At 42.9% G+C, this 10742-nt stretch overlaps 1 protein-coding gene across 1 annotated transcript; it reads right to left on the reverse strand.

Annotated features, from left to right (window-relative positions):
• Positions 1-6528: 6528 nt before the first annotated feature.
• LOC140463905 (RING finger protein 222) lies at positions 6529-8376 on the reverse strand. Its single transcript, XM_072558367.1, has 2 exons — positions 8091-8376; positions 6529-7598 (listed from the first exon to the last, which is right to left on the reverse strand). The coding sequence occupies exon 2, from the start codon at positions 7595-7597 to the stop codon at positions 7028-7030; it is 570 nt and encodes a 189-aa protein (XP_072414468.1). The 5' UTR covers position 7598; positions 8091-8376; the 3' UTR covers positions 6529-7027.
• Between the last annotated feature and the right edge of the window lie 2366 nt (positions 8377-10742).

Genomic DNA, 10742 nt, shown 5'->3' on the forward strand with positions numbered 1-10742 from the left:
TTAAGAGTCAATGGCATTGCGTTGATCTGGAGTCCCATGTAAGCTAGAGCAGATAGAACAGCAGCTTCCCTCCCTGAAGGACATTAATGAACCAGATGAATATTTCCCAGACAATCAGCAATGGTTTGTGGGCGGCACGGTGGCACAGTGGTTAGCACTGCTGCCGCACAGCGCCAGAGACCTGGGCTCAATTCCCGCCTCAGGCGACTGACTGTGTGGAGTTTGCACATTCTCCCCGTGTCTGTGTGGGTTTCCTCCGGGTGCTCCGGTTTCCTCCCACAGTCCAAAGATGTGCAGGTCAGGTGAATTGGCCATGCTAAATTGCCCCTAGTGTTAGGTAAGGGGTAGATGTAGGGGTATGGGTGGGTTGCGCTTCGGCGGGGCGGTGTGGACTTGTTGGGCCGAAGGGCCTGTTTCCACACTGTAAGTAATCTAATCTAAAAAAAGTCATCATTCGATTCTTATTTCCAGATTATTATCCAGGTCCCCAGAGCATTGTCTGTGTCCCTAGATTAATAGTTTAGCAACAATACTACAAGGCTATTGCCTACCCTTTCACACCAGTACCATTATCAATTGATTATCTTAAGTCTATTGCCCCTTGGGCTGTAAGAATCCTTGTTATTGGTCCCCATCTGACATCTAAAGGCTGTCCTTTGTTCTTAATGAGTCATATATAATTACATCATTGTTTTCCAATGACCTCCATGCCTGAGTCTAAAAAGTAAATATAATTTACTATGGATCATAGCATGGTTCAACCTGCTCTCATCTGATGTCTGCACATTCAAGTAATCATGTTGAAATCACAGGATAATCATCAGGTTTCAGAACCTTGAGTGTTTTATCCCTTTCCTTATCTCTGAAGCACTAAGGCCAATGTAATTCTGATTGACTAGCTCAGAAAACACTGAACACTGATCCTTCCTGAAGTATTGAACTCAGAAGTACATGCAGTGCTCCATTTCCTCCAGTAATTGGTGATGGTGACCAACAATGTTCCTATGTTAAAAGAGCATATGGGTTCCCAATCTAGTTTTCAGTTCTTCTTAATAATGTCACAGCCAGTCACTGCTTAAATATTCTCTCCCAAAAAGGACAAAGAAAAGTCAAAGAATTACTAAAACTTGATCAGAATTCAAAGTTTGTGAGAAGATTTGTAGCTCAGGTGCTTGTCCTATAATAGTAGTGTTGTCCCAGTCAAACTCACGTTGCTTGTCATCTGCATGTGTGGCTACTAAGGGTAGCTGGTCATGTCATTTTTGTACAAAATCCCATACAAGACCTGCACAAGACACTACATAGGACAAACAGGAAGACAGCTAACTATCCATATCCATGAACATCAACTATCCACGAAACGACCCGACCAGCTATCCTTAGTAGCCACACACGCAGATGACAAGCAACATGAGTTCGACTGAGAAAACACTACTATTATGGGACAAGTCAAACAGAGAACAGCCAGGAAATTCCTAGAGGCATGGCACTCATCCACAGATTCAATCAATAAGCACATCAACCTGGACCCAATATACCAACCACTGCAACGGACAGCTGGAACTGACAACCGGAAGCGGCAGAGACAAACCACTATAAATGCCAGAGGAAACATCACAGAAGCGCTTCACAGGAGGCTCCCAAGCACTGAGGATGTCACCTAGACAGGGGACGAAACGTCTGCAACACAAATTCCCAGCTCAGTGAACAGAACCACAACATTGATCAGAATTACTTCCAAAAGATTTTAGAGAAAAGTGGGAAATGAAATTAACAAACGTTTTCATGCAGCAAGGCATTAAAGTTTGGAATGCACTGCCTGAGCCTGTTTTGGAGGTAGTTTTGATTGAGGCATTCATAGGGGATTTGAATTATGATCTAAAAAAAGAATGTGCAGAGTTACAGGGAGAAGGCATGGGTTGGGCATCAGGTGTGTTGCTTATTTGCAAAAACAACAGGCCAAGTGGTTTCTTTCGGTACTATAACAATGATGTGACTGTGTTATTCTATAGTTCTCCATGCAATTCTATATTTTTGAAAAATTCTATTGCTAAGATGATCAATTCAACAGTTCATTTATACTATAGCAACTCACCTGATATTGTTCCATTCCAGACAGTTTCTGATTTAATTTTTTTTATCTCCAATTGGAGTTCCAATCAGTAGGGATTTGTCCCTCCTGCAAGAGTTCTATCCTAGTCATCAAAATTTTAGTGTTTGGAGAGCAAGTGTACAATTCTCCCATGTCCTAAACATTTAAATCAACTCAACATAAGCCTCTAAAATGTGCTCAGTTCAAGAGACTCTCTGACTGATTTAAAAAGACTGACACTGTGTTATTGTTATAAGTCTTGCAGTAACAAACCCAAGTAGTATAGTAGTCTTCTATAAGCAATCTAAGTGCTGAGTTCCACAGATACTCTGACTGCCAACTTGCACTATACAGAGCTTTAGTGAAGTGGAAATTGTTTTACAATGCTTTAATTATGCAACATAAACTTTCCTCCCCAAAGAGTCTGTTAATTCAGACAGAAAGGAGAGAGAGCACTGTGGAGAGGTTGGATTGAGAAATGCATTTATTAGATCAAGTGATCCTGTCCTATTTCCAATCTCCTTCACTTTAATATCAATGTCCATAGGTGCGTTAAGATACAGAATAGGTGACCTCTGTACATTAGCTCAAACATCATATGTATTCCAGAACTGTTTCCTTATTGCAGAGTATGCTCTATTTATAGGACAATTTGAGCAACAACAGATAACAACATCTGTGAGTTTTATGTACTCAAGAGTTACTCTGAAACCTGGATTATGACTCTAATCTAAACAAATATTTGTAAATCTTATGCCTTCTCAGTGAATGGTCAGAATGTTGTTTGATGTCAAGAGAAGTTTCCGACAGGATTATTGGAGAGCTCGAGGTCAGCTTGTTAGCAGTCAGGCTCAAAATGTTGTAATTTTCTGTCACAGGCAGTGATATATTTTCGAATATCCTGCAGTGGGACACACCCTTGAAAGCCACCTCCTCAGGAATTTTTCTAATGCAAACATCCTTTTTCTTAATAAGATACTTCTTCACCTGTGACATGTGTTGAGTATTGAAACCACTGCATCATTGTGATATTATTCAAAGTCAGTAAACGACTAGATTATCTACCAGTTAAGTGAATTATTCAGTTCTGTGCTTGGAGAACTTCTGAGAATTGAGTTAAGATTGTGCATATCTGATGTATATCTGATAGGAAAGAGAAATTGTAATGCAGTTTTAAATTGAAGACAAATTCCTGATAAACCTTGGTGTCTCATACAGCACAGAAACAGACTATCATGCCAACCAGGTTTGCTGAACTTAACTAGTCCCTTTGCTTGCATTTGGCCCATATCCCTTCAAACCTTTCCTATTCATGTACATATCCAAATGTCTTCTAAACATTGTGATTGTACCCACTTCCTCTGGCAGCTCATTCCATGCACCCTCACTGTGAAAAAGTTGCTTCATAGGTCCCTTTTAAATCTTTCCCCTCTCACCTTAAACCTATGCCCTCTAGTTTTCAACTCCCCATCCCTTGGAAAAAGGCCTTGGCTATTCACATTATCAATGCCCATCATAATTTTGTAAACCTCTATTGGGCCTCAGCCTCTGATGCTTTAGGGAAAAATGTCCCAGCCCATCCAGCCTCTCCTTATAAGTCAAACCCTCAAGAATGGCAACATTCTTGTAAATTGTTTTCTGTATCCTTTTGAGTTTAACAACAGCAATCGTATCGCAGAACGATCAGAATTGTACACAGTATTCTAGAAGTGGCCAAACCAATGTCCTGTACACCTGTAATACGACGCCCCAACTCCCATACTCAATGTTCTGACCAATAAAAGCAAACACGTCAAACACTTTCTTCACCACCTTGTCTACATGCAACGCCACTTTCAAGAAACTATGAACCTGCACCCCTAGGTCCCTCTGTTCGACTATACTCCCCAAGGCCCTACCATTAACTATTTAAGTCCTACCCTCATTTACCTCTTCACTTTTTCACCAGTATTCTTCAGTTATTCACTCGACAACCTGAAGACATCACTCTCCTGAATGGTGGATCAACACTTTTCACGTCATCAAATTATTGCAAGATTATATCACATTTCAGTAAAAACAAATAGTTTACTATCAGTGCCAGCACATCAGTGCCTCCATGAAACACATAGTGGCAAACAGTTGAACAACTAGTTGTTCAGGGATTTTCTATGAAATTCCTCATCAGCAAATGATGGCCAAGTGTAATATCACTCACAAATTTCCTCTCAAGCAGAAATACCAAACAAATCATCCATCTTGGCCTCCTTTTGTAGTACCCTACACAGATACCAGTCTTCAGCAAATCCTGCTCACCCCACGTAATATCAGATAATGTTCAAGTTTATAGGATACAACAAAAACTATTGGCATGACAACATTCCTGTTACAGCGCTAAAGATTTGTGTTCCAGATCTAGCCATGCCCCGTTGCTCCAGTACAACTATAACACTAATATCTATCTGACAAGGTGTCCATATTGTCATATCCTGAATAAACAAGTAAAATTCAACCCAGCCGATTAATAACCTTTCAGTCTGCACTCGTTCATCAGCAAAGTGATGTAACCAGTCATCATCGGTGTTGTGTACAACAATAACCAGCTCAGTGATATTCATTATGGCTTCCGCCAGAAGCTCACAGCTCATTTTCTCATCAAACCTTTGTCCCAAACATAGACTTAGAGCTCGATTTTAGAGGTGAGCTGAGGGCTACCACCTTTGTTTCGAAGGCAATATCTGAGTATCATTCCCAGGAGTCCAATTGAACTTGAAGGCAGTGAGAAATAGGGGTGGGGGTTAGATTAAATCTTGCATGAAGCAAAGTGGTTGTGATTATTGAAAATCAGTTGTTCTAGGTCAATGAAGTCACAATTGGAGTTTCTTAGTGTAATGTCAAAGGCCTGGCAATTTTTAGCTACTTCAGCAATGACCTTCTTCCATCCTAAGGTCAGAACTGAAGCAATACACTCATAACTGCATGGTGTTCAGCTACATTCACAACTGCTTAGATAATGAAGCTGTCCAAGTACATATACAGCAAAAACTGGACAACATCCAGGTTTAGGCTGATAAGCAACAAGTAACATTCCTATCATATAATGTCAGGCAATTAACCATCTCTCACAAGGGAGTATAATCACCTTCATTTGACATTTAAAGGTACTACCATTGCTGCTTCCCTGACCATCCTGGGGTCATCACTGTCCACAACATCAAACAAATCAGCCATATCAGAACAGTGTCTTTTGGTGCAACTCAGAGACTGAGTTTTCTATGGCAGCAGGCTCAACCTCTGTTTCTCTAACACCTCTCCATACAAGTCATAAGCAAGATGGATAGCCTTCCCCTCCGCAACGTTTACCTGGATTGGTGCAGCAGCAACAACATTCAAAAAGCTCTTTACTATCCAGGATAAAACAGTCTATTACATCAGCATCCCACCTACCAGTTAAAATATCCAGGCTGTCAACCACTGGTGCATAGTGGCAGCAGTATCAGATACACTATTGCAACTTGCTAAGCATTGTCAGGCTCACATCCTCAATCACTGACGAGGATAAAGGGCACCAGAATCAAGTAGTTGCTCTAGAATCGAATAATTACTCTCCAAATCACACACCATTTTGAGGGATATTACCGCTCCTTCATGGTCATTGTGTAAAAACCCTGGAACTCCTTACTGAATAGTATCATCAGAGCATCTTCACAGAGTGCCAAATCCGCCAGTACCAGAATGCAGCTTAAAAACATCTTCTCAAGAATACCTAGGCATACGTAGTAGTTACAGTCCTTGTGCAATATCCACATGCCAAGATGATTTTTTTAAAGAACCTTTGAGATCATCCTTTTGATCAAAATGTCCCTTTTGATGGATGTCACAATATTAAATACATTACTGCAATATTTTCCTACCGCTTCCTACAATGGTTAATATTGCACTCATATATCAAATATCTCATGACATCTCAAAACTACAAGAAATTCTCACATATGGTTAATTATTTTGAAGTAGTGAAGATAACAGTGCAGCTAACTGGAGGATCCACTCTGCAACAATCTTGTTCCACAGACAGCAGAAAGACAAAATTGAGAATGTTTAGTGCTTTTGTTCGAGTGAGGAATGTTAGCCAAGAAAGTATTACAACTTCCAACTCTTCAAATATCAAGAATACCTCAAATCTGAATGACTGGAGCAGGTAGATACAATCTTGGGTTGTACCCAAAAAAAGCAACCATTGGCGTATGTAGCATTCCTGCAGTTAAACCACAAGATTAGGTGCTTAGACTGGGCTCAGGTTCTGATATATTACTTAAACCTAGATTTCTGAGTCAACTACGAGAATGCAATTGGCTAGCCTACCAGTTGCTCTAACTAAACTGCACTTATAACATTTAAGATGTATTCTGTGTACACACATTATGATATATGAGAAATAACAAGTCCCGCACAGTATGTAGGAATGCAGTTTTGATTAATTTAACAGTGTTAAATAACAATTTGATAAATCTACTTAGTACAATTCATCCACCAGGCCACTGGCCTACTGTATAACAATTTATAACAATGTTGCAAAAAAATTTTCCCAAATATTTATAGCCAACAACATTAGTTATTTGTCTTGAGGAAGTAAGTTGACAACTGATCATAATTTTAATGCAAAAAAGAATTTCTGTACAAGTGCAATTGGTATTTTCTCCATTCGGCTGGTCCCTCTCAGGAGTTGCCAAAGTACATTCCTGGAAAGTTGAGCAAAAGGATGCAGCAGGTGAGCACAGCTCCAGATAAACTCCTTTGTGAAGTGAGGCTGGGTTTTTGTTTCGCTACTTTTTTTTTCGTACAACTTAAAGTGCTTTTGTCACCCCTCCTCGAGTTCAGACTTGGTGGTGGTGGTGGGGGGGGGGGGGGGGGGGGGTTTGACCTCCCCCGCTCCCCCCGACCCCAGGGGTGGGACTGTCATTTGAAGGAGGTGACCCAGGGCAGGATGGCGGCCACCACAGCGCCGATGATGATGAAGCAGAGCAGCACCAACACCCAGCGGAGCCTGCAGCGCCGGTGCTCCAACACCAGTCCGTCAGCGGGGGCCCTCAGCTCCTCCTCGCTCATGGGCCTGCCCCTGCCGCTGATCACGAAAATCTGGCTGGTGCCCGCGGCCGGGCGGCGGGCGGCGGCGAGTGTCCGGCGCCAACTGCTCATCCAGCGGCGCAGCAGCGACCGCGGAGGCGGCGGCGGCGGCGCCCCCAGCGGCCGGAGGTCGCGGGTGGCGCTGGGCGCCAGGGGGATCTCCAGGGTCTGCTTGGCGTCCTTGCCCCCGGCGCTCCAGCGGGAGCTCTTCTTGCTGAGGAAGGTGACGTGCCGGCAGACGGGGCAGACCACCTTCCGGGGCTGCCGCTCCTGGTTGATGACCGTCTTGACCAGGCAGTCGTGGCAGAAGACGTGGTTGCAGCTCAGCGTCCGGAGGGACTGGTTCTGGCGCGAAACCTTCTCGTAACACACCGGGCACTCGGAGCTGCCCTCCTCCGACATGCTTCAGAGAACAGAAAATAATAAAACAATAGAACAAAAACTCCCCAGACCACCCCCTCCTCCTGCAGTCGTTGGGAAGTCTCCCTCTGGAGACCCACTAACAGTGGCTGGTCCTACCCAGAGAGAGAGAGAGACAGAGGGGGGATAAAGGGGGACAACCCCCCCCCCCTCCCTCCAACTCCAGTGTAACACACACACCCCACACACAGAGTCCAAGTCCAGCTGGTTGAGGGGGCTCCAGGTCAGGACTGCACTCCTCCTGAAACACCTGATTCACTGCCGCATCCTGCCCTCCGGATTCCACAACAAGGTCGCCGAGGGGCTGGCTGGTGTCTTCGCTGGCAGCTGATCAGAGCTCCAGTCTTGATGAACTTGTTCAGCAACCAGCCCATCTTTTTTTTCTCTCTCTCTCTCCCAGAGCGGGGGTGGGGGGGAAGGGGGTGGTGTTTAACCTGCGGCTTGTCAGGAAGTGCACGAGAAATCGTTCACATACCGTACTCTGTCTGAGGAGCCTGAGGTGCCACCAGGACCGAGCGAGGGCGAACCCAGATCAAACTCGTGGGGAGGGAGTCACAGATGTGACCCGCGCAGAGGAGATTCAAATTCCGACTCGGTGTCTCATTCAGTACGGAGTTCAAAATAATCACAAACCCAGCCGGGTGCGGAATGAGGCTTTGACGATGTTAGTTTTGTTTCTTGTCCACAATGGTTGGGAGGGAAGCGAACTTTGGCACTCCCTGTCGGTTATCTGACAGAAGGAAATCTTCCCATCTCGGGTCTGTGGGAACAGCCTAAAAGTTGTCACGGTCTTTACAACAACTGAAAAGCAGCAGTGATTTGCTGACCGTTTTACACACCAGGTTCTCTGCGGGAAAATAGAGCCCTCATGACTAAACACACAGACAGCACCATCGCTCCGGCTGCTGGGGAAATTTCAGTCGATTTGTTTGATCATTTTAAAGTTAGCCTAACAGGACTGATACCTTATTAAGGAAAAGTTCTAAACTCTGAAAAGTGGGCTAACATTTTGAGATCCGAAACCACCCAGAACTGAAAGTTGGTTGAAATTCTCGTGTTACATTGTCAGAAAAAAATTTTAGTCAGTAATCTAAAGTGGGCTGTAGATATCAATTTTATTTCATTCCAAATTATGAAAGGGTATAGTACACTAGTTGTTATGCCGTAGCAGCCCTGAGGGATGTGCATTCAAATACCACAACTACATGATGCAAAACATCTATATAAATTGTGAAACTGAACTCGTCTGATATGTGGTTTGGCGCTAGTCAACGTAACCACAAAAAAACCCACCAAGTTATTGTACAAAGCTAGCCGGCTTTCCAATGCTCTTTAGAAAGGGGACCTAATCTAGTTTAGGCGAGACTCTAGCAGTGGACTGTAGGTTTGACTCTGAAAGCTCCCAAGTACGGACGGGCAATGAAGACTCTGTTGCTGGTGCATCTCCCACCTCAAGAACATGTAGTAGTGAAAATGTGTCCATTCAAATCTAACTGCAGCACTTCAAGAGTACTCTAATGCTGTTCTGCTAAAGTTACATAATATCTTCAACTGCGAGCGGGTTGCACATTTATACACCAGACATGGACAACTGAAGGTTGGCTCTGATAGTTAAGATATGCTTCCAAATGACTCAGTTTCAGTAAATTTAATCCAAGGTTTAGCTGTTAGAATTATATTTTTAAAATTACAACACATTCAGAGGTCATTAGTCAAATCAATCTGCTGACTCTGCCAGCACAATCCAAAACTATTCTCACTGCGCTGCATTTTTTTCTAATAGCCCATTAACATCGTCTGTTTCAAAATTATATCTACTCTTCTTTCAAAGGATTCAATGGCCTCTGTTACAGAGTCCTGTACTGAAAAGACTGCAAAGCAAAACAAGTACTGGCATAGCCAGATACTGGAAATATCTTTATAATATATACAATGTTCATCTGACATAGAAACTAAACCGTGAGTTTACAGGAGTCTAACTGAATTACTGCTATGTTGCTGACTGATATTTTAAGTTGTTACGGTACATTTATTGGACCAGGAATGTTAGGTGTAAAATAAAAGTCTCAAATCTCTTTTGGAATCTGAGACGTCACAAAAAGAGCAGCTACCCTACTGCACAGGAATAATTTTTATATTAGGTGAGTTGCTGTCTCTCTCTCTCTCAGAATGTGACTGCAATTGGACAATAAAAGTAGATAAACTTTCTGAATTAAAAAGAGTCTTTTATGGCTTGAAATCATAATCACTTCATTCAATCTATGGAGAACTGCTTAGCCAAGCAATTCATTTAACATGATGAAGGCTTGAGATTAATGTTTAAACTTAAATACTGCCATAAAATTCTGATTATAAATCACATCTGTGTACAAGATACTCTATTTACCAACATTGTATCAATAAAAAGACTGTATGATACATTTAACTAATTCACATTTATAAAACATCAGTCAGAGCCCAATGATCTCTGAACCAGAATTCTGAATGCAATCTCCACCATGCTCCAAGCTCTGCACTAAGAGTGCATATACATAAAATCTACTCCAAGTGATGTAAATTGTTTACACAGATTTAGAAAATTAAAGGCTGCATGGTGGTATCAAAGGATACAGCAACTTCAGCCAAGCAGCAGATGTGGGGATAAGCGCAAAAGTTGCTGTTTCAACTGTGCTGCACTGCTGATAGCTTTGCAAAAATGATATCATCAAGTCATAGAGATGTAAAACATGGAAACAGACCCTTCGGTCCAACGCATTCATGCCAACCTAATCTCGTCCCATTTGCCAGCACTTGGCCCATATCCCTCCAAACCCTTCCAATTCATATAGCCATCCAGATGCCTCTTAAATAATGCAATCGTACTAGCCTCCACCACAGCTCATTCCATACACATACCATCCTCTGTGTGAAAAAGTTGCCCCTCAGGTATCTTTTATATCTTTCCCCTCTCACCCTAAACCAATGTCCTCTAGTTATGGACCCCCCCCCCCCCCCCCCCCCCCCCCCCACCGCCACCACCACCACCACCACCACCACCCCAGGGAAGATAATTTGTCTATTTATCTTATCCATGCCGCTCATGATTTTATAAACCTCTATAAGGTCACCCCTCAGCCTCCAACACTCC

This window comes from Chiloscyllium punctatum, chromosome 39 (assembly GCF_047496795.1).
Source record: "Chiloscyllium punctatum isolate Juve2018m chromosome 39, sChiPun1.3, whole genome shotgun sequence".
In the NCBI taxonomy this organism is placed as follows: Eukaryota; Metazoa; Chordata; class Chondrichthyes; order Orectolobiformes; family Hemiscylliidae; genus Chiloscyllium; species Chiloscyllium punctatum.

Bases quoted from the DNA above. Each gene is read 5' to 3' on its own strand.
- LOC140463905 (XM_072558367.1), bottom strand. From the start codon at position 7,597: ATGTCGGAGGAGGGCAGCTCCGAGTGCCCGGTGTGTTACGAGAAGGTT.